Genomic DNA, 26,757 nt, shown 5'->3' with positions numbered 1-26,757 from the left:
ACTACCCTTATGATTGGGAGTATTATCGGCCCCGGGACTATTACCCATCTGACCACAGACGATATGAACATTTTGCACAACCTCCTCCGAATTCGAGAGTCCTGCAGGTTCCTCCAGATCCTCGATCCTATACGCCTCGCAGCCGTGATAGTAGGGTTGGGCGAATAGAGCATCGTTCGATACCGACCGCTACGGTTGTCGCTCCTTCACCTCAGCAAGAATTGGTTTTGCAGCCAGCACATCAGACGGTGCGGGCGGCTCAAGACTCTCCGGATGAGGACTACAGGTCTGACTCAGACTCCGTAGTATCTGTAGCCCCATCTATGCCTTCACCTGATGACATTGTAAATGCTCATGAGCCTGTCTCTGCATCTGAAGATGTAGGAAAATTCTCAGATCAGGTACTCCGAATGGCAAAATCTCTAGGTCTCGATATCGACCAGCCAACAGAGATTGACGATGACCCGATCTATGATGTGTCTCGAACGGAGTCTAGCTCTACCATAGCTATTCCTTTACCTCCTACACTACGAAGGACTGCACAGATCTCATGGAAAAATCCTTGCGCAGCTCAGTCCACATCAAAAAGATTAGAGTCAATGTACAAGGTCAAAGAAGCCAATGCCGAGTTTCTATTCCAGCACCCGAAACCGAATTCCATAATTGTGGAATCTGCTCAGGGAAGATCCCAGAAGGTGCACTCAGCCCCCACTGACAGAGAAGGTAGAAAGTTAGACTACCTGGGCAGGAAGGTGTATGCTTCATCTTCTCTTGGAATACGAACCTCTGCGTACGAGGCTACCATGGCCAGGTACCAGATATTCATCCTGGAAAAATTGAATTCTCTATCTGACCATCTGCCTGAAGATAAACGGGAGTTAGCGAGAATCTTCCACACTGAGGCAACGGCAATAGCCCATCTACAGTTAAACTCGGCAAAACATCAAACGGATTCCCATTCCAAATCAATGATGGGTTCTATAGCCCTTCGACGTCATGCTTGGCTGAGATCAGCCAACTTGACAAACGAAACTAAGACCAGAATAGAGAGCCTGCCTTTTGACGGAGAGGGGCTATTCAATAACAAAACCGACGAGTCTTTAGATTCGATTTATAAGGCTCGTACGACCGCCAAAAAGATGGGTTTCTCACAACCCCAACCACAATTAAAGCAAAGGCGCTGGACTAGACAACCGTACCAGCAGATCCAACAGCGTCCCCAGTTTGACAAGCAACCTCCAAAACAGCAACAACAGATGCAGAGAAAGAGACCTTATCAAGGTCGATACCAGCAAAGCAGACATCAGCCGGATTTCTCAAAGAGGCAGCGGCTTTGACTTCTCCGTACCAGGCCTACTACCCTTTACAGACCGTCTAGCACCCAAGTACCATCAATGGGAGTTCATAACATCCGACTCCTGGGTGCTCACTATCATCAAGACGGGTTACGCCATCGAATTCGATGGCCTTCCTTTCTCTTCGGGAGTGAAGATAACAGCACCATCCCCTCCTCTGCTGCTCGAGGTACAGACCTTACTATCGAAGGGAGCCATCTCTCCCGTACCTACAGAGGAGCTCAACCAGGGATTTTTCTCCCGTTACTTCACGGTCCCGAAGAGAGATGGAGGTCTTCGACCGATCATGGACTTAAGACAACTGAACAAATATATCACCCCAAGGAAGTTTCGTATGACAACAGTCACTTCTATCCTCCAACTGTTGCATACAGGGGTGTGGTTCGCGGTAGTAGACCTGAAGGATGCGTATTTCCACATCGCCATCAGGAAGTCGCATCGAACTTACCTACGGTTCTCCATCGGCGTCGAGCAGTTCCAATTCAACGTTCTTCCTTTCGGCCTCGCGACGGCGCCGAGGGTTTTCACGAAGGTGATGGCTGTTGTGTGTGCCCACCTGCGGAAGAAGGAAATACATGTTTATCCATACATAGACGACTGGCTCCTGGTTGCGGAGGACAGTCACACGCTCCAGGAGAATATAGCCACGACTCTAGAACTTTTAGAATCCCTTGGCCTGTGGGTCAATCAGGAAAAATCTATACTGACTCCTCAGCGAACGATAGACTTCATAGGAGTGACTCTGTCGTCTCGAGATGGAAGAGCTTACCTCCCGCTTGCGAGGGCAAAAACACTTCGAGACCTGATTCTCGATGTCGAAACCCAGGCAAAACCTTCGGCATGGACAATCCAACGATTGCTGGGTTTGATGGCGGCGACGACCGCTGTCATCAGATTCGCCAGATTGCGAATGAGGATTCTTCAAGGGTGGTTCTTGAAGACCTTCGATCTTCGACGCAACGCTCGCAGGACTTACCTTTCGATACCGAGTCAGGTCCGGGCGTCGTTGAGATGGTGGCTTTCGATGGGAAACCTCCTGGAAGGGATTCCTTTTCAGCAAAGAGCACCATCGCTTACCATCACGACAGACGCTTCTCTCGATGGATGGGGAGCTCACTGCAATTCGCTCACCGTCCAAGGTCGATGGTCCCCTCGGCAGAAAGGGGATCATATCAATCACCTAGAACTCTTGGCTGTGGAAAATGCTTTAAAAGCGTTTGCCCAGATCATCGAGGGCAAAGACGTTCTGATTGCAACAGACAACACCACTGTTGTCTGTTACATAAACAGGCAAGGGGGAACGAGGTCATACCCCTTAACCCGCTCTGCACTCAGGATTTGGAATTGGTGTATAAGGAGACAAACTTACCTGACTGCGATCCACGTAGCGGGGAAGGAGAACATCGTAGCGGACTCCCTAAGCAGGTCCTTCCACGTCGATCACGAATGGGAGCTCGATATCGAAGTAAGAAGCAACCTCTTTCGATATTGGGGCGATCCGTCTGTCGATGTCTTTGCCACTGCAGAAAACGCAGTTTGTACCAACTTCTGCAGCAGAGCAGGAAGCGGAAGGAACTCGCTAGGAGACGCCTTCGCAAGAACCTGGACAGGGGGACTACTATACATTTTCCCACCGTTCCCACTACTGACAAAAGTCGTGGCCAAGATAAGAACAGACGGCACAAACTGTATTCTGATCGCGCCGTGGTGGCCTCGACAACCATGGTTCCCTCATGCTCTTCGACTGTCGAAAAGGGATTACATCGAGCTACCATCGATACCGAACCTTCTGTCTCGACACCAAGGCAGAGTTCGACACCCAGACCTCTCGACACTCAAGATGACGGCATGGAGAATACTGCCATAACCTCCGGTATCGAACAGTTGACGGTACAGAGTATTTTGACTGCATCGAGAAAACCTTCGACAAGGAAATCATATGCGGCTAAGTGGCAGAGGTTTTCTAAATTTGCGGTGCAAATGAATCACATCGCTGAGGCTTGTCCCATGTCTGTGATTCTAGAATACCTACTCTCACTGTTCCAAGGAGGCTTAGGACTTTCGTCCATCAGAGTCCATTTGGCTGCCATCACTGCTTTTCATGAAGGTGTAGAAGGGTTCTCGCCTTCACCCATCCTACATCCAAGGAATTTTTAAAGGGTTTGAAAAACACCATACCGACTACTAGAAACATCGTACCATCGTGGAGCTTGTCGGTGGTGCTCCATGCATTGATAAAGAAACCCTTTGAGCCCATGGCTACAACGGACTTAAGACTCTTGACTCTCAAGACTGTGTTTCTGGTAGCCATAACTTCAGCAAGGCGTGCAAGTGAGCTTAGAGCTCTAAGAATTGATGCGCCATATACAATTTTCCATAATGACAAGGTCGTGTTGCGAACAGACCCATCCTTTTTACCCAAGGTCGTGACACCCTTTCACTTGGCTCAGGACATTATTTTGCCAGCCTTCTTTCCAAACCCTACAACGTCTACAGACACTGCTCTCCACATGCTGGACGTTAGAAGAGCTCTTTCTTTCTATAGAGCTAGAACTGAAGGATTTAGAAAATCCAAACAACTATTCGTATGTTATGGTGAGCCTTATAAGGGACTCCCGGTGTCATGCCAGCGATTGTCACGCTGGATAGTAGAGACAATTGAACTTGCCTACTCTATCTCTAAGCTAGAGATACATCGACCTGTGACAGCTCATTCAACCAGAGCGATGTCGACGTCGGTGGCCTTCAGCAGGGGTGTTCCACTTCAGGACGTTTGTAAGGCTGCGACTTGGTCCACCCCTTCTACATTTGTCAAGCATTATAGCTTAGACACTCGATCCAGACATGACTGTTCGTTTGGAAGGGCGGTGCTCTCGGAAGTGTTGAAATAGTACACCAACCCACCTCCAAGGTATGTGAGCTTGCTACTCGCCCATATGTGTGATGCATAGAGACCACGATGAAGAAATGCAGGTTGCTTACCTGTAACTGTAGTTCTTCGAGTGGTCATCTATGCATTCACACAACCCACCCACCATCCCCTCTTGGTGGTGTGATATTTGATAATGACATAGTTGACTATAGATTTATTTTATCTTATTTATTGATTTACACTCATGTTTATGGGGGCACGATGTCGGACTCCTGTAAACTGAGGGAAGGGCGGGAACCCCGTGGACATGCGCGGTAGCGTGGGGGAGGGGTTCCCGCCCAAAAGCGTTTCCCTAAGCTATTGGAGATTCCGGTCTGGTCTCTGCGCAGGCGCAAAGCCCATATGTGTGAATGCATAGATGACCACTCGAAGAACTACAGTTACAGGTAAGCAACCTGCATTTCTCCTTTACAAACAGACACAAAACCTAGCTCCTATAAAGCGTGCGTTATCTTTTTCTGTTTTCCAACCTCTCCCCACCTCCTCTAAATTATTCCATATATTAGGTTGCCATCTGTCTAATGTATTGTCCTGGTTCTGCATACGTTGCTACCGCTGGTCCATGAAATGCAATCCCTCCCAACCTGCACGCTTCTTGTTTTCCCATCGGCCATCTTCTCTGGCAAGCACTGCATCTTGATGGGTGAAATGTACCAGGTGCTTTCTGCTCTGTAACCTCTTCTCCATTCAGTGGGGCATGCCCCTGATCCCCACGCAAGCCCCTGTAAAATGATCAGAGCTTGCACAGCAGTGAAGCCTGGTGATTTGCACCCTGTCTTTTCCGTTTGGCTCAATTATACTTGATTGACTTGATGAGTGAGACGAATGACTGTCACCAAAATAGATTTTATTACCCTGTGCTCAGAAGAATCTTTCCTCTGAATTTTTCATGTTGTCCTATTTCAAATCTGTTTTCATCTTGTTCTGGTTTGTCAGCTGTCTTAGCTTTCTCTCCCCTCCCCCCTCCCCTTCCTCCCAGGTCACTTAATGTACCTTTACTCTCTCCGGCTCCTTTTTCAAAGGTAGCACTTTAAAGGCAGCAGGTAGTTTTTCACCGAAATGGCCCAGTGACATGGGTTGACAGGCTACAGCAAAGCAGGCCACGACAAAGTAGTTTGGAAATTGGATTGGAGGAGTTAGAAAATTGACTACTACTGGCTTATTGGGCCAAGGCGCTTATAGGAAATGCAGAAGAATTGAACAAGTCACAGTTGGGTTGCTGGGATGGCAAGAAATGGCCTGCATTGGTGGAGAGATAGAGCAGAGGAATGTGTTGTCATTTTCACCTCTGTTTTATCTGGAGTAGTTGGTGGATTGCGCAGGCCATTTCAGCTGGCTTTTTTTTTTAAAAAAAAAATTCTCTTCCTTTTGCGCTACTGAAATAAATGGACTCTTCATAGAATAAATTGTATGAATTTGGTTGTGTGTGCATGTGCATGCAAGTTTTCATCTTAATTTTAGGTGAGGGGGTACAGACTGCTCCTTCTCCTCTGTAAAATAGCAGGGGAGCCTTATTTCTTTATTTTTTTAGCTATTTCCAGAGGGGCCATTGACCCTGTTCAGATGACATGCTGAGCCATGGTGGTTAAGCATTTTGACCTAAACATTATGGCTTAGCATGTCGTGGGAACCATTCGTACCATGGTGGCTTTATAACCACAGTAATCTCTTCATTGGCTTCCAATTCACTACAGAATCCAATATAAACTTCTCCTGTTAACCTTCAAAGCTTTTCATGGTCTAGCTCCTTCCTATCTCTCCTCTCTCATCTCACACTATTGCCCCGCTCGTGCTCTTCGCTCCTCTGATGCCATGTTTCTCGCCTGCCCAAGGGCCTCTACTTCCCTTGCTCGGCTTCGTCCATTCTCTTCTGCTGCCCCTTACGCCTGGAACGCTCTTCCAGAACATTTGAGAACTACAAGTTCCACCGCAGCTTTTAAAGCTCAACTAAAAACTTTTCTTTTTCCTAAAGCTTTTAAAACTTGATGTTGTGCAGACTTCTACTGTTACTTTCTACTGTTAGTTTTACCCTACCCTGTGCCTGCTTACCCTACCTACCCTGTACCTGTTTGCATTCTCTTCCCCTCCTTATTGTTTTACTATGATTTTATTAGATTGTAAGCCTATGCGGCAGGGTCTTGCTATTTACTGTTTTACTCTGTACAGCACCATGTACACTGATGGTGCTATATAAATAAATAAATAAATAAATAAATAAATAATAATAATAATAATAATAATAATAATAATAATAATAATAATAATAATAACACAGTTTAGACATGCTCTAGCCATTTACTGCAAAAGGGTCACCATGACTTAGTGTGTTAGTCTGTTGTAATAAAAACAACAAAGAGTCCTGTGACACCTTAAAGACTTGCACATTTATTCTAGCGTAAGCTTTCATGGACTGTGTCCAAGGGAATACATTTGTTAGTCTTTAAGGTGCCATAAGACACTTTGTATTTTGTTTTGCAGTGGTCTTCTTTGAGTTCCACAGACTGTTATGGTTGGTCTTCTCTGGCCTGCAAGGTCCTTAGATTTTTCATATTGCTTAGTAATGGCAAAAAATTGGAATGTATCCTGCAATGGCTAATCAATTCGCACCTCTACAGCTAAAAACAGACTAATAATCCTTACTTTCAATTCTGGCTTGGCAGGATATGTTGAAAATAACAGTCTGCCCTTCTGCCACTCCAATGTATTATAACAAGGCTTGACGCATATAATCCACTGCCATCTTCTGAGTGACACCTCTCAAGGAGGGTTTTTCTTCATCATGTTCACCATTTGATCAGCTGCATGTGTGAAAAGACCATTATAGCTCTAAACTACCAGGCAGAGCTTTGGTTACAAAAAGAAAAGTTAGCATCGGGACAGGAGCGTCATGTTAAAGTCTGTGAATATCATCTTTGTGCAGTTCCTTTTAAAAAACAACAAGACTGAACTTTGTTTTGTCACATTTCCTCCACATCTGTTAGCAATTTTGTTTCAAAAAGTCCACATGAAAATCCCTGCACATTTTTGTGCGTGTTTCTCCTAATATGCACATTGTTAAATGCAATTTCCCCTAATAAGCACATGCTTGGCTACCGGTGTTCCTTAATATAGTGTGCAATTGTATGTATTTTCACTGATATATGTAATCTCAATTGGTAAAATTCTCCCGCATGAGCGAATATTGAAGCATAACTGTATTTCAATTTGGGATGTATGAATTGGGTACATTTGTATTAAAATGTGAACTGAACTCATTTCTCCCTCATCTCCCCTTAAAACACATTATTGGAACCATATCTACATTCTGGGAATGACGAAGCGCTCATCGTTGACATTCACAGATATACCAGATAGCTATGGGCTTTGAGGGTGGGTGGCCATGTGGTCGATAACGCAGAAGAGCTGCAGTGCTTGGGAGAGATGAGATGTTAAATAGGTGAATGTACCAAAAGCAATAACAACCATGTTACTTGGAGGAACCAAATGCTGATAAAGCATCATCCTGGCTTAATTAATCAACACACTATACCCTTCATGCCAAACAAGGTAATTTTGCAGTTCCATAGTCACTGTTCTTCCAGAGATGGCATTTTACAAAGTGGTTGTGTAATGAGCTCCCCATGATACGCATGCTAAGGCTGGAACCACTGTAAAGCAACTTGGTACTCCAACCTGGCCCGAAGGAAAGGGCCAGACAGGCGTTCAAAGGAATGGCTAAAAAGAGTAACTGGTGCTCGTTACATTTGTAGGCCTTTCGGACTCATGAGAGCCCTGTGAAAAGACACGCACAGTGGTGTGCAAGCTTTTGATGATGATAGCAAAGGGCAAGATAGAAAGCTTCCCTGGCAGGCCGGATACCAGCTATTACATAATCGCACTTGTGAATAATTCTTGTTAAAATTAAGATCGAATTGGGACTCCATTCAGTCATGCATTCATTATTTTACACTTGAAAGCTAATGGTAAGAGGCAAGCAGATACCAGGAAGGCTCTTTGTAAAATGACCAGGTTTGCTTTTTATCTTTTTTTTTTTAATGTCTCTTTGCCTTTTTTTTTTTTAAGTTTAGCTTCATGTGTTTAATTTGTCACTTACAGGAAAAAAGGCTGAAAGAAAAGGCAGCCAGGAGGGAAGCCAGAAAAAGAAGTGCCAAGGTAAGGATTTTTATTCTTTCAGTGAAACTGTTTGTGGCTTTGGAAATGCAGCATGAACGAACCAGTTTTGATGACATGTTTTTTCTTAATGTTTCCTAATATTGCCAGATAGCCACCAACATTTTGCTTTTCTTATTTTATACCTCTACATATTGTGAAATGGACAAGGAAGCTATCTGGTTTAGGAGTCTGAATGGGCTTTATCTGTCCTGGAAAAGTTATTCTCAAAGACATCAGTTCAACGTTCTGCAGCAGTGAAGACAGGAAATTCAGAGCTGGGAATGGCTAGAAAAGGGACTGAAAACAAAACAGATGTCATAACACCAATATATAAATCTGCAATAGACTAGCATAGATGTAATATTTCCAATCTATTAACTATATTTAGAATAGACCATGCGATCAGGACTAAGTTACAGGATCCTCTAATATGGATACCACCCAGGCTTTCCCCTACCAGACTTAAACATATTTAAGTGTTGAGCAAAATAACACTATACTCAAGTGTACCAACATTAACTACAGTAAATGAGAGGCTGCCAATTAAGAATGGCTTCAAAGCTAGGTTTGAAACTGGATGAGCAAAGCTGGTTAAGAGAGAACCAGGTTACTCAGTATTATGGTTCATGTGGATACCAGTGTAGCTCTTAGCCAGAAATAAGTTCAGCTAAGGGTAATTGGTATGCAAGTAGTGAAGAGATTGCATAATCCCATAATCATAAACATGCTTAAAAGGTCAGGGAAATTACATTTGCACTGATGTAATGTGCCCATTTTTTAAATCCTGTGTGAAGTGAAGTTCTTACTACCCCAACTCAAAAACAGTATTGTAGGACTGGGGAAGTTTGAAAAAAGGGCAACCTAAATGACCATAGGGTGGAGCGTCATGCTTATTAAGAAAGGCATAAGACTTGTTTTAGTTTATTGAGAGTTTATTATTACAGCTTAGTAAGAACAACATGATAAGAGACTTACAAAATTGTGAGCACATGGAGAGAGTTGAGTAGAGAAATAATTAGATCAATACACTAGAACTCTAGATTATTCAGTCTAATTGTTTGACATCAGGCTAGGGATAAAGAAAAGGAAGTCCTTCACACGACTCATATAATTTTCTTGTGAAATCCATTGCCTCTGGATGTTGTACTGTTCACTAGTTTACATGGGTTTAAAAAAGCATGGAACATGTTCATGAAGCATAGATTTGAATACACTACCATGTACCTCTGAGTGCCCATGCCAAAAACAGACGGGAAGGGCTGTCTATTTTTATGTTACATTAAAATATGGACATAGAGAAGCTAATGACAATTCACTTTTGAAATGCCTTGTTTGTGCACTTCCTAAGGTGATTTGGCTGATGACCGTTGGTGACAGAATCGGTGAGTGCATATGTGAAGGTTCAGACTACAAGTCCCATAAACTCCAACCAGTATGGCCAATGGTCTGAGATTATGGAAGCTGTAGTCCAAGACATCTAGAGGGCACCAAGTTGCCTACTCCTAGAGTAATCCCTTATGATATTTTTTATGATATTTTGTCTGTTATTACTTTGTTTCCTCCTTTCTTTTTTAAATCTTTTTTTTTACCACTATAGGATCCCCCATCACCACGCAAGTGTGGGCTTTCATTTCAATTGGGTTCTGAGAGTGCTTGTGTAACTGATTGAATGTAATAAACCAATAGGTTATCAAATTTGCAGATGACACAAAATTGGGTGGGAAAGCTAATACCCTGGAAGACAGAAACAAATTTCAAAGTGATCTTGATTGCCTGGAGTGCTGGGCTGAAAACAAAATAATGAAATTTAATAGGGATAAAAGCCAAGTTCTACACCTAGGAAAAAGAAACCAAATGCACAGTGACAAGATGGGGGATACTTGGCTCAACAATACTACAAACGAGAAGGATCTTGGAATTGTTGTAGATCACAAGCTGAATATGAGCCAACAGTGCGATATGGCTGCAAGAAAGGAAAATGCTATTTTGGGCTGGATTAATAGAAATATAGCTTCCAAATCACGTGAGGTACTGGTTCCTCTCTATTCAGCCCTGGTTAGGCCTCATCTAGAGTACTGCATCCAGTTCTGGGCTCCACAATTCAAGAAGGACACAGACAAGCTGGAGTGTGTTCAGAGGAGGGCAACCAGGATGATCAGGGATCTGGAAACAAAGCTCTATGAGGAGAGACTGAAAGAACTGGGCATGTTTAGTTGGGAGAATGAAAATTGAGGGGAGACATGATAGTACTCTTCAAATACTTGAAAGGTTGTCACACAGATGAAGGCCAGGACCTCTTCTCGATCCTCCCAGAGTGCAGGACATGGAATAATGGGTTCAAGTTACAGGAAGCCAGATTCTGGCTGGACATCATGAAAAATTTCCTGACTGTTAGAGCAGTACAACAATGGAACCAATTACCCAGGGAGGTCATGGGCTTTCATAGAATAGCAGAGTTGGAAGGGGCCTACAAGGCCATCAAGTCCAACCCCCTGCTCAATGCAGGAATCCACCCTAAAGCATCCCTGACAGATGGTTGTCCAGTTGCCTCTTGAATGACTCTAGTGTGGGAGAGCCCACAACCTCCCTAGGTAACTGATTCCACACTAGTTTTCTCACACTAGTTTACATGGTGGGAGACATGGCTGTCCAGCTACCTTCAAAAGGCAGCTGGACAGCCATCTGTCAGGTATGCTTTAAAGTAGATTTCTTTAAAGCAGGGGGTTGGACTTGATGGCCTTGTAGGCCTCATCCAACTCTACTATTCTATGAATTGCAGTATTTGTTTCTGATGTAGCATTGAAGAAGAGCTTTTAACTGAAGTTTGGAATGTTTATGCCATGAATAATTCCCAGACCCAAGCTTTCCAATGAAGACATAATGCAAATCACATGTTAAGCTATAATTTTGCATTGGCATATTTATTGCAGCAGAAAGTTCAGTCTGTTCAAAGGACATTGGACCTCCAACCTAGAAAATCATTTCCGCCAATCATGTGCATCATTTCCCATACCTACCTTATTATGTTGCATCTAAATAACTGTGATTTGTATCTGGCACTTAGCGAAGATTAGATTCCTTTGAGAGTAATCTCATGATGTTATTGTGCTGGTTCTTTATCTGTGTTCTCTTCATGCTGTCAATGGAACTTATAGAACTGGTCTAGGAAAATGACTCTCATTGTAGTTGGGAAGTGCGGAAGTAATAGCTCTTCCTTTGTGAAGAAAAGACTGGTTCTGCTGAGTAGGAACTTTTAGCTCCATGGCTTTAAAAAGATTCTATTCAAGAAAAAAGCGTTACAGCATGACATTTAAATGATGTCTGTCAGGGCTGTCTCTGCAGTGGTGCTATAAATCAGACCAAAAATGCATGTAACTCAGCCCAAGGCCCAGACATTCAGGAGCTGGAAGGCTGGAAATTCCCCTGGATTGACCACAGAAGGACAGAGTGGTTGGGTTTGCATGATCACAGAGGGAAAATAAGCTACAATGACTTCTCTTCCCATCCCACTTGTGCTGGTTTGAGCCACCTATTAGCACAATTACCCTCGCTGAGTGTAGGATGTCATGACATCTGAACCTGGCGAAGGAGGCTGGCTGGCTGGTTTACAAACCATCCTGAAAACCATAGCTTGTCTTAAGCCTGCTGGTTGGTTTGTAAGCCACCTCAACCACTCACCCTCGCTGCGTTCAGATGTCATGACAACCCGTGCCCAGCATGGGTTATTAGGCGGCTCACAACTGCCACACATGAAGAGGCTTATTTTCCCTCTGTGCTCATGCGAACCCAGTCAATGCCAGTTTCCTAGTATTTATGCTAGGTGTTGGTTATCTCTACCTATAAAGCGGAAAGTATGTGTGTGTCACGTTTGTCCGGAAACGTTTACCCACTACCAGATGAGTAGGAAATTTGAAATTTTGCATGCTGATAGGTCTGGCTGTACAATGTACCAGAAAAATCTAAAAACACAGAATTTTGGGTTTTAAGTATTTTTAAAGAATTTAATAAAACCTTGGCTTATTCCTGCAACTCCCAGCATGCCAGACTAACCAGCCTTTGGCGGCCGTTGTGAGTGCACAGTTGGATGGCTGCTGCATGTATTTCACAACTCCGACTCCTAAGGTTGGTCTCAAGCACCACCGAACCAATGGAAAAAAAGAGAGCCAAGCTCTGGTGCTATGAAACGATCTTTTTCTTTAATCTTTAATGAAAGTGCAGTATGGACCGCTCAGCCGGACTACACTTCCCATGAGCCTCAGCAGCAGGACTCACATTGGACAAGTTGGGAACCATGGTGAAAGGCATGCCAGGAGTTGTAGTTTTTATTTTATGTGGGGACAAGGAAAATTACAGCCCAACAAAGGGGGCAAGTGCCCAGGCCAGCCCTAGTGCTTCAGTATAGCCTCCTACTGGAGCACTTGGTGGGTGAGAAGCACAGGCCAAGGTAGGTGCAGGCCTTCAATCCAGCTGCCCTTGGAGGCTTCCTGGCTTCTGCCAAGAGTCCTGAGCCGAAGATGGTCAAGCAGGCCATGGAGAGCTGGGGCTGCAAGGTGGCCCTGGCCTGCGTCCTGGGTGTGAGAGAGAGAGAGGAGGGGGAAACTATTTTACTTCGTTTAAACGTTAACTCACAGGCCTAGCACTGGACTACTATTGGACTACTGGAGCACTGGACTACTACCTCACTGACATATCTTAGGGGGCCTGAGCAACGCTGGGTATATCAGCTAGTGATCTATAAAGGCCATAATGGCAGGGCCTAGCACAGGGGTAGGCAACCATTTGGTGGCGTGGGCACATTTGGCAATTCAAGGAAATGTCTTGGGCACCACCACAAAATGGCTGCAATGGGAGGTATGGCAAAGAACAAGTAACCCGCCCAAAAGACTGAGTACAAGAAAGAGGTGGGGCCTGAGCCTCAACATACTAAATAACTCCTTTGAAACCACTTTTCAGCACCAACAAAAACATATTTTGCAATAATCCCAGCTGCTAGTAAGAAAAAGTGTTTGTTTGTCTTAAAGTGGGAAAGGTAAGGCACATTGGTGGGCACCAAGAAAAGTGTCCAGGGATGCCTGCGGGCACCATGTTGCCTACTCCTGGTCCATCATATCCATGGAGATGTCTCCTGTATGGACCGCCCTAGTCGGTGAGGTCAGCTGGAGAGTCTTTGTTCTGGATTTGGCCTTGACATGAAGCAAGCACTTGCAGGGCTTGGGACAGGGCATTCACTGCAGCAGCACAGCTTGCAAATGAGATACCTGTGCGTGGCCTGATAGACCACATCTCATTGATAGTATTTAGATATAAAGTGCGAGCTCCCAGGCATTTTAAATGGAGTTGCGGGTGTTTTAGCTGTTGCCTTTTCAACTTTTTTTGTTTGCTTTAAAGATTTCTATGCCTTCCTTCTGTAAGAACTCTCAGATCTGTGTGTGATAAAATAAAAATACAATAATTGTACAGAACACTAGTAAAAAACTGAAAACTAATCCAGCTGAACCAGGAAATAAAACAAACGCATACTATTCAGTAGCGTACAGCAACAGAACACATAAAACCAGTATAATATTAAGAGTGATAAAAATGCAATTAAATGATAAAAGCATACTAAAAACAACAGTAAAAACAGCAATAAAAACAACAACAAAACAGCAATAAAAACAGCAACAGCGGCAATCATATTAGGAGAAGGCCAGAGTACAGTAATATGTTTTCAAGGCCTTAAAAGCCTGCAGCGATGGAGTATGGTGGACCCCCAATGGCAACTTATTCCAGAGGTGTCGGGGCCGCTGCAGAGAAGGTCCTCTGAAGTGTGGTCACCCACCTAACTGCTCTTACAGGTGGGCAAATGAGAAGAGCCTCTCTTGTTGATCTTAGGTGCAGGCAGGCTGATATGGGTGAAGGTGGTCTTTCAAGTAATTTGAATGTCAAGACCAGCACTTTAAATTGGGCTCAGCCACACACCATTAACTAGTGCAGTTGGTGCAGTATACACATATATGATCTCATCACCTCGCCCCCACCAACACTCGAGTGGCCGCGTTCTGGACATCACTGAGGCAAGAGCCACACTACTGCTTTATAGTGGTATTGAAGTGCACTGACAACTGTTGGGGCCCATTGACACATAACATATACTGCTTTCATACTGCAATATCCTGTTTGGTGTAGATTAGGCCTTAGTCTAAACCAATATGGCTCTTCTTATGTTCTTAAGTAGATTTCCCCAACCTGGTGTCCTCCAGATATCTTAAACTGCAACTCCCATAATCCCCAGACAGCATAATTCCCAACCAGGAGCACACCACTTTGGGGGAAGGCTGTTGTTAAGTATAAGAAAGTCTTCAAAAGCACCTTTTGTTTCTGAAGCACCCCTTTGTTTAGATTCCAGTAGCTTCCTTTAGCTTAATGAAGATTATTTTTTGTTGATTTGTGGTACAGTTCATTGGATATTATTTTAGATATTTCCTACTCCCTACAAAGCTATAAATAACAATGTATTTGGTCAGGAGGGAGAGAAAACGCAAACTGGTCAGAGAATTTGACAGCTCTGAACCAGGAGTCAAAATTCTTACGTGAGTCCAAGGGAGCCAAAGATGATGTACAGAGAAGCAGTCCCAAAGACTTCCTCCTTGCTTCAGGAACCTCTCTAGTTTCAGCAACTGTGCCTGAAGACTTTCACAGTTCGCCCAGGGTCAGGATCAAGGAGCCCCATGTGAGCTTTCAGATTTAATACACTGGAAAGAAGCTATAAAATAAGCGCCAGCCATTACGAAAGAAAATACAACCACTGTATCAGAAATACTGCTTTATTTTCCCCCACTCAGAATCGTAAATCCACAACCAGGAAGGCCATGTTCTGTGAGCTCAGTTGGAGCAGAACAAATGAAAACATTACGTCAGCATTTGAGCTAATCAACCACTGATGTATTAGATTGTGGACACAAATTCCATTTGGGTTTAGTGAAGTGGAATCTGTTAATTTGCAACTACGGGGATAGGGTGAGGTTAGAGAGCCCTCCCTTACATTTAGGGGGGGGGGAGTGTATTTGGCCTAGCTCTATGCCAGCCCACTCCCTGATGTTTGGTCAGCCCATAGAGCTCTTACGTAAGAGGGCTGGGCCCTGATTGAGCCAGAGTTCCCCTCTTGTGTAGATTGTAAAAGATCTCTACACAATTATGGGTAAAGAGCCCTCTCACGTGCCAGATAGGGCTAGCCTGTGCACCCTAATGACCCATCTCACAATACTTTCAATACATGTGATGGAGGGATGTCTGATTCCTCCTAGTAGCATCATTAGAAGAGAAGGAGGTTTGGGAAATTGGGATACTGGCATTTGGCAAGTATGTCAAGAAGTAGGAATTGGGTCCAAGAAGGAGGACTAGACCTATAGCTACAAATTTTGGTGTAAGGAGGACTAGAAGGTATAGAGGTATGGGAAAGAATAAATTCAGAGCAGAGAGAGCCTTAATGCAGATAGCTTAATATGATGAAAGTAATTTAATTCTATTAATATTCCTTACAAGTTTTATAAGATTTTAGAAAGCAAGTACCTAGTGCTTATCAAGTACCTAGTGCTTATCCAAGTGATTTCACTAGAAATTTCACTTCACAATAGTGAAGTGATTTCACTAGAAAAGGATGGAAAGAAGTTTGCTACATACTGAGCAGCTGGGTGCATTGCCTGGTTCTTTTCCTTTAGCTCCTTGGTTTGTGATTTCTTTAGCCCTTTGATATAAATATGCGTCTTTTTACAAATCAAAGATGAAAATACAGGGAAGGGGCCTTGGGTCTCACAGATGGTAGGTGGGATCATTCAGCCCCCCACTGAGAATGACAGAGTGGCAGAGGCTGATGAAGAGTGGAGCCATTCTATCCCGAAGGACTGCAGAAGGCCTCATCAGGGGTCCCGTCTCTTTTTGGGTCAGCGTATTTGGAATTTTGAGAAAGTGTCATAGGCGCTCTCACAAAATGGCTGTCATGAGGGGCTTCTCCCATTTTTAAAATAGCTGCCATGGCGGGCACAGCTGGTCTCAAAACACTCATTTCCCAGAAGGCAAACTGGTGAGGTAAAACGAAAAGTAACTTGACAAGCATGTAAGTAAAAGGCAGAGATGGGGTTTGGGCGCCAAATAAAGATGATATGCAAGGTCAGCACTTTGCTTTGCAGCAAGCCAGCGTCTCAGTTTTTTAAAAAAAAATCTTAAGGCATAAAACAAAAACCAGGAGAGCAGGGAGTCTGGCGTGTGCCAAGAGAGGTATTTGAGGGTAGTTTACTTGCGTCAGCCTTTAAGTGAAATTAGGTAGATCTAAGGAGTTTATTGAGTATCTTTCTCTCCTACTGCTCTTTGAACAGTTAATATGGTCAGGATCCAGCACTGTCAGAGGCCAGCAACAGGGTCCAGGGCAGGCATGGATTATATTGTTTATTGGCGAGGAGGGGGTTGGGTTAACCCCTGGATTCCCTTCCTCACATTCATTGAACACTATGAAGTTGTGACTCATGTGTACCACTCTAAGGTTAGGAACACTACACCCCAAATTTGCACACGGGCCTCCCAGTTTCACTCTGCACTTTTGCACCACCTGTGGCCAGCTCACTAGTACCATAGATACCCCCTTTCCCATCTTTTGTTCTTAGGGAAAAATCTCTCTCCGAAACCAAGGTCTTTAAAAAGGGATTTCCTACAGTAAAAGTTCAGTCTTTGCTTCTACATGTATTTAGGTTTGCTTGCCCCCTTACCCTCTTATTTGAGTTTCCCTTCCCCACCTCTGTGTTTGTTTTGCCCTTTTTCAACCTTCCCTCTCAGAGGAGAAGCTCTTCCCCCTCCTCTTCTGGAATAATGTTTGCACTCTAAATTCATTTTCAATCCTCTGCCTCTGTTTTTTTCAGTCTCTCCTCCCCCCCCCACTCAGACAAGCTTGCCACATTGCCTCAGTAATGTGTTGCTTATGTTTTGACTCCTTCCTCTTCCCAGTTGAGATTTCTAACTGTCTGTTTGCTGCCTCTCCCTAACCTTTCCTTATTTGACAGCATCCTCCCACAATCTCTCTCAGCCTTCCTGTTCTCCCACCTCCCCGTAGACTTAATTAAATCATTCCCAGTTCTTCTGCGTGGTCTCTGTGCATCACACACTATGGGCTTTTGCGCCTGCGCAAGACCAGTGTCGGGAACTTCAATAGCTGAGTATGACTTTTGGCGGGATCCCCGCCCACCATCCTACTGCGCATGTCCAGGGGGTCCCGCCATGCTCCTCAGTTCTCTTTCAACCGCGCTGCTACCAGCACGTCCGGCGCTTCGCTCGTCTTCAAAGAGAATATTAGCTGAGATTCTTACCTTATCTTATTCTTATCCTTCCTTTCTTCTTGTTTTTCTCCTTTTTCTCTTTATTCTCCTAAAAAAACAAACAAAACTATTACTCTTCATTATTCTTACTTTCGGTTTCCATTCTAATGTCTGACTCTAACAAAGGACCGTTTAAAAGATGCCTTTCCTGTAATGGAAAGGTCCCTCTTTCTGATGGACACTCTTTGTGCCTCTTATGTTTGGGAGAGTCGCACATCGTTGAAGCCTGTTCGTGCTGCATGAAGCTATCCAAACAGTCTCGACGAAATAGAGCTGATAGACTAAAAGCTCTACTTTGGAAAAAGGCCCTTGAATCGGTTCATGAACCAATTCCGCAGGCCTCGACATCGACTGCCCTGCCCCTATCTCCTATCATGGAACAACGGGCACCTACGGGCAAGAAATCCCATACCTTTGTAGCAGCTAAAAAGCTCTCAAAAAGGGCAAGGGATCATAAAGCGGACAACGGAAAGCAAAAGAAAAAACCTCGCCGAGAAAAGGAAGCATGTCCTCCATCTCTCCCTCCGACGCCACAGGCACAACCGATACCGTCGGTACCGTCGCCTCCGCCGCCACCGACATCACCGCCACTCCCTTCGGTACCGTTACCTACGGCATCGATGTCAGAGGGTGAACTCCGGAATTCCCCATTATCGTCTAGGGCCATTCCATCGGCACAACAACCTCCCGAACAAGAGGTTCCAACTCAAGCGGCCGCTCGCCCTCCTTCTTACAGGTCACGCTCACCATTACGTGACTGGGACTCCGAGTCAAATTGGTCCATGTTAGGTCCGCGCGACTCGTATCGGCATCGAGACCGAGAACCTGATCGCCGTCAGGGCCAAGAGTTTGCCGTAGCATACCACCGTTCTCCATATCGTGAACGACCAGTTCCGCGTGCGCAATCTCCACCACTTCCGCCGGTACCTCCCAGATTTGCATCACTACAGCGCTCACTGCAAATACAGCAACGACGCCATGATCGACGTAGATCGCCCTCTCCTTCTGATGACTGCCAATCCGATTCATCTTCGGTCGTATCGGTACCGAGATCGGTACCATCACCAACTGACACTGTCGATACAACTGAACACGTGTCCCCTTCCGACGACACCAACCATTTCACAGAGCAAATCGTTCGTATGGCTCAATCTCTCGGCATAGATGCCCAACAACCGTCCGATGACGTTTCTGACCCTATCTTTGATAACCATCGACCCGTAAAGCCTATCGAGCCAAACGTCGCCGGTTCAGACCCTTTGCAATGCAACACAAATTTGATCCCCAAAACTGCTCCATCAGGAATGTCCTTCTTTTTCTAAAACACCTTGTGGATTCACGTCTTAAAAATTCCTCACTCCGGGTTCATCTAGCAGCCTTATCAGCTACACACCCTCCAATCCAAGGGCATTCCGTTTTCACTCATCCTCTCATCAAACAATTCCTGAAAGGTGCAAAAAACTTATTTCCTCCAATAAAACACATCACTCCACAATGGAGCCTGTCGGTCGTCTTAAAAGCTCTGACGGCAAAACCTTTCGAACCTTTAGCATCCATCAACTTACGCCTCCTCTCCATGAAAGTAGCTTTCCTCGTGGCCATTACGTCCGCTCGTCGAGCCTCTGAACTTACTGCCCTTCGAGTCGACCCACCATATCTGTCTTTCCACCCTGACAAGGTCACACTTCGGCCAGATCTACAATTCCTTCCAAAGGTTGTGACATCTTTCCATCTCAACCAAGATATCATTCTCCCTACTTTCTTCAAACAGCCTTCTTCTCCACTAGAAACAGCTTTGCACTGTCTCGATGTCCGTCGAGCCCTTGCGTTTTACAAATCTCGAACTGAGCCATTTAGAACCTCTCCTCGCCTATTTGTGGCATATGGCAAGCCAAACCAAGGCGCACCTATATCTTCACAAAGACTTGCTGTTTGGATCACCCAGACAATTCAGCTGGCATACCAGCTCCAAAATTTACCGGTTCCTGACCATCTAACAGCGCACTCTACTAGAGGCATCGCCACCTCTACTGCCTTTTCCAGAGGAGTTCCAGTGCAAGAACTTTGTAGAGCGGCCACAAGCCCTCTACCTTTATTAGACACTACCGACTAGATGTCAAAGCCAGAGCTGATTCCAGTTTCGGTAGAGCTGTCTTATCTTCACTTCTGTAACACCAACTCAACCAACGAGACTACCCTCCTCCGGTAAGTCAGCTTACTATTCGCCCATAGTGTGTGATGCACAGAGACCACGCAGAAGAAATGCAGGTTGCTTACCTGTAACCGTAGTTCTTCTAGTGGTCATCTGTGCATTCACACAACCCACCCACCATCCCCTCTTGTCTCGTTCAGGCTTGAGGTATGCTGCATTATATTGTGACACCTGTCACACATACTATATGGTTCATCATAATCGTACATATCCATAGACATGCATGTCTGTCTACTCACATATTACTGTGCCAACATGTATATATTTATATATGCATACACACTGTTATACATATATACATATACATATAGCTATCCTTGGCTCTATTGAACGCGGTCTCAAGGAACTGAGGAGCATGGCGGGACCCCCTGGACATGCGCAGTAGGATGGTGGGCGGGAATCCCGCCAAAAGTCATACTCAGCTATTGAAGTTCCCGACACTGGTCTTGCGCAGGCGCAAAAGCCCATAGTGTGTGATGCACAGAGACCACTAGAAGAACTACAGTTACAGGTAAGCAACCTGCATTTCCATTTGAGTGCTGCCCATACACACACACACACACACACACACACAATTTATGTACTAAAGTTTATATTTGATTATTCTAATATCTGGCTCTGGTTTTGTTACTATTTCCCTCACCTCAGAGAGCCCAGTTTTAGGTCTATTGTTTTCTTCAGTTGGGCATCAGATTCCTGTCACTGTGTACTGTGATTTGAGGCTTGAGATCCTCTAGATGAGCATTCCTCTTGTAAACATGAACATTACAAATGTGGATGAGGACACGTGGCAACACAGGGCTCACAGGGACAGAGGATGGTAATGTGGTCCAAGACAGGCAGTTAGGTTTCCAGAGCAGGGGGACAAGGACCCAAGGCAGGTCCAGAAGGCAGTAGAATTGTGGCAATAGGTGTCCTGTCACTGAGCTGCCCTGAGACTGGAGAGCAGAAGGGAAGCAGCTGCAGGGAGCTCTCCCTACCAGAAAGAACAATTTCTGTATTTATTTTATTATTTCATTTATATCCCACCTTTTTTCCTCCAAGGAACCCAAGGCGGCCTACATAATTCTCCTCCTGTCCATTTTATCCTCACAACAACAACAACCCTGTGAAGTAGGTTGGGCTGAGAGTCTGTGGCCAGCCCAAAGTCACCCAGTGAGTTTCCATGGCCGAGTGGGGACTAGAACCCGGATCTCCCGACTCCCAGTCCGACACTCTAGCCACTACACCACAATGGCCTTCAACTGCCTGTAGCTCTGGGACTCCAGAAGAAGGAGAAAGAACATTCTAGCCCCATCCATTGGCTTAAAGACCAAGACTCACATCCAAGCAAGAGCACCAGAAAATGAAGATCACTTTGGCTTGAAGTGCATTTAAATGTCCGCCAATAGCTTATTAACTTGTTCTGGCCTTGAAAAACTGATCTGTCCCTTCTTCCTTTTCCCTCACCTGCCTTTGTAAGTCTTGTTTTAGTTCTGGCCTGAAAAACTGATCTTCCTCCTCTTCCCTTTCTCTCCACTACCCTTCCCTTGTAAGTCTTGTTTTAGTTTGTAAGCCCAATGGCAGGGCTGGTCTCTCTCTCTCTCTCTTTTTTTTATTTCTGTGAGCCTCATTGGGAGACCATAGTTGTCCGAAAGTAATTGCTCCTTTGTGATGATTTCCTCAGACTTGGCAGTCAAGCCTGAGAAAGTTGGGTGTATAAGGCTAGCAAGGCCCTTAATTGGCTCCTCAGATCACTTGACCCAGCTACGTTGACACTGGGCCTGTTCAGACACCATATTTAGGCTGCTAACCATTTTGCAGCAAATGGTTAGTGAGCATGTTTAAACTGTAGTTATGTAACCACCATAGTTAGGAACGGTTCACACGAAAACACTCTGAGTCATGGTTCACATTACACGCTAAGCCATAATGTTTAGCTCAGAATGCTTAACCATCGTGGCTTAGCGTGTCATCTGAACAGAGTCACTAGCTGCAATCTCTCTCTCTCTCTGGCTCTATCAAGGCAGCACAGTGAAGCCAACCATTTTCTCTATCTACAACTTTGTCCCAATAATACATACATTAAGCCACTTGAGCCTTGTTGCCAGACTCCCACGTTTGATCCAGCTGATGCCTTTATAAACATTTATATAGTGTAAATAAAATGGACGTCTTTATACAGTACTTGGCAAGCACTTCAAATACATTACCTCAGGAAACCCTGAGGTAACCCAGTAATCAACAGCCAAATATGGTAGGTCAGTATTATTATCCCCACTTTGCAGATATGGGGGCCAAGAATAAAATAGCGAGTCAGTGGCTGAGATAATATTTGGAGCAGGAGATTCCTGGTTCTCACCTCATACCCGGTACCAGCAATCCTAGACAAGAATAATCAAGGAGGACCTAGCTAAATCATCAATTCATTCTAACTAGAATCTCAGAATTGTATTGTTTTATTCACTTACTTTTCTAATAGCTATGACGAGCAAGCAGCATATTTTGCTTGTAAGCAGTGTACGATGGTACATTGTCAACTTGGATTAGTAGATACAAGTGGAATCTGGAACTAATTGTTGCCATGGAGAATACTCCTGTCCTGGGTTTCAGCCAACCAGCCATAACCTTTTCCAAGATACTCTGTTCCGTCCCTCCTCCTCCTCCTCCCAGTTCACGTTTTTCCCCACTTCAACAGTAAGCAAGCATTCTGTGGCCACTGAACATTGCTTAGTTCTAATTTAGCAGGGCTGGACAGGTTGTCCCCTTAGGGTTTTTTTTTTGTGTGTGGAGGGAGTATTTTTTGCAAAAATCCTGCTAATCCTTCCCTCTTGTGCTTGGGTAATGCCATTTTGTCCACATAAAGATCTACACTTGGCAAATTAGTATATGTAGGATGTGTGGCTTTATTTTGTATTTGTAAAGATCAAGCCCTTGCCTAGTGTTTTGTTTTTTTTACAAAGATTTGAGAATCAGAAGCTGTATTAGGAACATAGGAGGAACATAGTGAGTTAGACCATTGGTCCATCTCGCCTCATATGGTTGACACAGGCCTCATAGACCTAAGGTTTATCCCTGGATCGTCCAGGGGTCAAACCTGTTCATCTAGGTGACACACGGTATCCAGTGCTCAGGCAGGGGCGAACCCTGGATGATCCCAGGATGAACCTTAGGTCTAGCTGTGGCCACAGACTTGGAGCGGCTCTTCAGGATTTCAGGCAGCAGTCTTTTCTCACCCTACCTGGAGAGGCTGGGGATCGAACCTGGGACCTCCTGCACGCAAAGAATGTGCTCCATCACACTGAGCTATGGCTCCTCCATATCTATGGCCACTCCATATGTGCATTAATACACCCATCATGCAAGATAGCATGTAGGCCTTCTGGTTAGCTATTCTTGGAGGTAGAATGGTGGAAAAGATGGACTTTCTGTCTGATTGAGCTGTGCAGAATCGTCACGGGATTTTTATATACTAAACTAATAGCAATATCCCATCCAGTAATCAATGTATCTTTGTAGTAGTTTCACCAACACCATGCTAGCCACAGGCTTTAATCAGTTTTACTGCAATTGCAATTTCACAGCAATCAGGGGAATCATACCTAGTATATTAAAATGTGTACCAGCTTCCATTCTCTTTCCTTGCAGTCCTAGTGGACTTCAGGGTAGCTTCTTCATCCAGGATTTCTTATCTGGATGGGAACATATTTTTACATAAAGCACTGTGCCATTAAAATATGGTTTGAATAGCTACTCTGTATAAATTGCTAACGCTGTAGGGCTGCTTATCACCACTTTGTGATTTGTGGAAGCATCCACGGTTGGGACCAGGATCCATGCTGTTACCTTGAACTTCTTTCAGAAACTATGCATGTCACAAAAGATAACTTTGCACACAGAAGACACATTTTGGTAGTTTATTAGAGTTGGTAGAATAATAAAAACGAAGGAGATTATCCCAACTCTGTGTGAAATCTGGAGGTGAGCAGTTACACTAGGCTCAAGCCAACAAAGAGAAATAATAGAGATCTTAGAGTCTATTTTAATGCCACTATCTGCAAAAATTGGTGCTTAATCTGTACTGACTTTATAAACGATCACAGCTTCTATAATTGTGGTATCCAGGACAAAACCTTTTAAGTGCGGCTTTCCAATGTTCCTTGCAGTGTTATGACTCTGAAAACTTGTGCATATGCTCGGTATTACCTATTTTGTGTGTGTGATAAGTTACCATGAGGGAAAAATGCAAAACCGTATTGAAAAATCTGTTGAGTCATTGGTCCATTGTGCTTCTTGAAAAAAGGAGAGAGGGGTGGAAATTGCATTAGGGCAACACAACAAAGATGGAGGGAAAGGCATGGAATGGAAAAGGAATGGAAGTTGAAATTAAAATGGATACCACAGTGCAAACTATGCATCTGTAAACACATAGCTTGATGGCCTCATGAGATGATGTTGTAGTTTATTCCATGGCCCAGTGTCAGCCCTCGGTACTCTGGTCCAGCTCCCTGTTCTGCAGCTCCTTGGCAGAACTCACTTTTGACTCTTGCCCTCCCTTCTGTAGCTGGTAAGCTGATCTAATGAGCTTTGTGTGGCTGGCTGTGGAAGCCACCATTTTAACTTCCCACAATAACCCCAACACAGTATAATACTGTAGCACCAGTAGAACTGAAGGAGACTCATTCCATAGCAATTCGGGTCCTGGAGAACTGGGGCACTAGAAGGCATTTTGCTGTGGCCCCACACAAACCTGGAATCAATCTCACTTTTCCCTTCAAAATACACATCAGCCGGGAGAGTAGAGGACATCTTTTCTGGTTACCATTTGGTCATGTTTAGTGGAAAGGCTATGACTTATACACAGGTGGCCTGCATAAATAATGTTATATGCATGAATTTTGTGTTCTGACATTGGAACCCAGATTCAAAATGTTGAGAAGTCGCACACAAATTTGGTCTCGCAGGCTGATGGATAGATGATAATTGGGGAGTAAACTGTTGAATGGGGCTTTGCAAGAGATTGCAGTCAGGCAACAGATGCAATGTTCAGGTTTATTTATAAAATGTGTAGTTATAGAACTTGCTGTATAGCTCTGCAACACTGTCTGTGGCTGTGCAGTTCTCCTTGCTTCCAAACTTCATCTCTGAGCAACAGCGCTCCCAGCTGTATTGACTTCAGATAATACTAGGAAGAAAATACACAAAGAACCCCTCCACACTGAAGGGGTTCATTACATTTATATCCCACCTTTTTTCCTCCTTAAGGAACCCAAGGTGGCATACGTAATCCTCTTCCTCCTCTCTTTTTTAGCCTCACAATGACCACTTTGTGAGGTAGGCTGGGCTGAGAGTCTGTGACTGGCCCAAAGTCACCCAGTGGGTTTCCATGGCTGAGTGGGGACTAGAACCCAGATCTCCCGATTCCCAGTCCAACACTTTAGCCACTACACCACACTGGCATTTAGCATTTATAGTGCACTTTCTGAGCACTTCACGTACAACAACCTTGTAAAGTACGACAGCATTGTTACCCCCATATTGCAGATGGGGAGGAGGGGACTGAAGCAGAGAGTGACTTGCCTAAGGCCACTGAGTGAGTTCATGGGAGACACGTTTTCAAACGAGAGGCTTTCTGATTTGGTAGCTCAGTTTCTTAGCCACAGCCCTACACCAGTTCTTACCACCAAAGACAGTTACTCTATTAGCCCATCTCTTCCCCACCCCTATTGCTAGAATATGGATGGAAGGACCTAATTTTATATTACAGTCTTTCAACTGTAATTCTGACCTTTTAAATCAAGCTATTACTATTTTTGTCAGTGTTCTTTGTCGTATTGCCAGTTTTGAAATTATCTCTTAATTTATTACCTGCCACTTAGTATTCACAGTTCATCCATGCAAATCAATATTTCTGGTTCTTGTTCCGTTATGAAAAATTGTCCATATCTTCATTAATTTAGAAGGGTACAACTGTCTCAAGTGGCTTCTCTTTTTAATTTTTCAGTATTTGTTGGCCTGAGAAAATGCTTGATGTTAAAAGTTAATCGAATTTTCATGTCACAACACTCCCAGCAGTGGCTACTTTCTCCCTCTTGGGAAGCTTTCATTGTGGTCCATCTGTTGCAATGGAGATGCAAGGTGTTATTCCCACTTCAAGTACAGTATGCACCTTCTTACTGCCTCACTGGCCATGATCTTCTCCCTCTACCCAACCCAATTCAAGCTTGATAGAAATACTACTACTAATATAATTAGTTCTTACCCTCCTCTCCCTTTGGATCAAGGCAGGGAACAACATTAGTACAACAATACAATATAAATCAAATACATAAAATTAATTAAAAGAGCATACAAAACCAATACAATATCAAAAAACAATCAAGACATTTTAAAATTCTTGGTTTAAAATTCATCTGGGTAGGCCTACCAAAAGAGGCTAGTCTTCATAACTCTGTATTTTAACTCTGTATTTTAATCTTATATCAACTTTGCTATGTGGTTTTATCCTGGTTGCGCTTTTTATATTGTATTTCGTAATTGTGTTTTAACCTGTTGGGTGTTTTACTGTGGTTTTAATTTTTGTGAACCGCCCAGAGAGCTTCGGCTATTGGGCGGTATAAAAATGTAATAAATAAATAAATAACTGTCTTAAACTCAGAGAGAGAGTTAAGTTGACGAATCTCCTCCGGCAGGCCATTCCATAGTCTGGGGGCGACAGAAGAAAAGATCTTCTGGGTAACAATTGTCAGCCTAGCTTTGGAATGAATGGGAAGGAAGCAGTAT

The 26,757-nt window shown here is 44.2% G+C and overlaps 1 protein-coding gene across 1 annotated transcript in view; it reads left to right on the top strand.

Annotated features, from left to right (window-relative positions):
* Nucleotides 1-26,757, top strand: part of DDX10 (DEAD-box helicase 10) — a 210,116-nt gene that overhangs the window by 141,853 nt on the left and 41,506 nt on the right. The window contains exon 16 of the mRNA XM_063127078.1: nucleotides 8,383-8,439. Within this exon, the coding sequence (XP_062983148.1) occupies nucleotides 8,383-8,439 (57 nt within the window). The remainder of the gene's footprint in view (nucleotides 1-8,382; nucleotides 8,440-26,757) is intronic.

Source organism: Elgaria multicarinata, chromosome 5, assembly GCF_023053635.1.
Source record: "Elgaria multicarinata webbii isolate HBS135686 ecotype San Diego chromosome 5, rElgMul1.1.pri, whole genome shotgun sequence".
In the NCBI taxonomy this organism is placed as follows: domain Eukaryota; kingdom Metazoa; phylum Chordata; class Lepidosauria; order Squamata; family Anguidae; genus Elgaria; species Elgaria multicarinata.
This window is presented reverse-complemented; position numbering and strand designations above follow the sequence as displayed.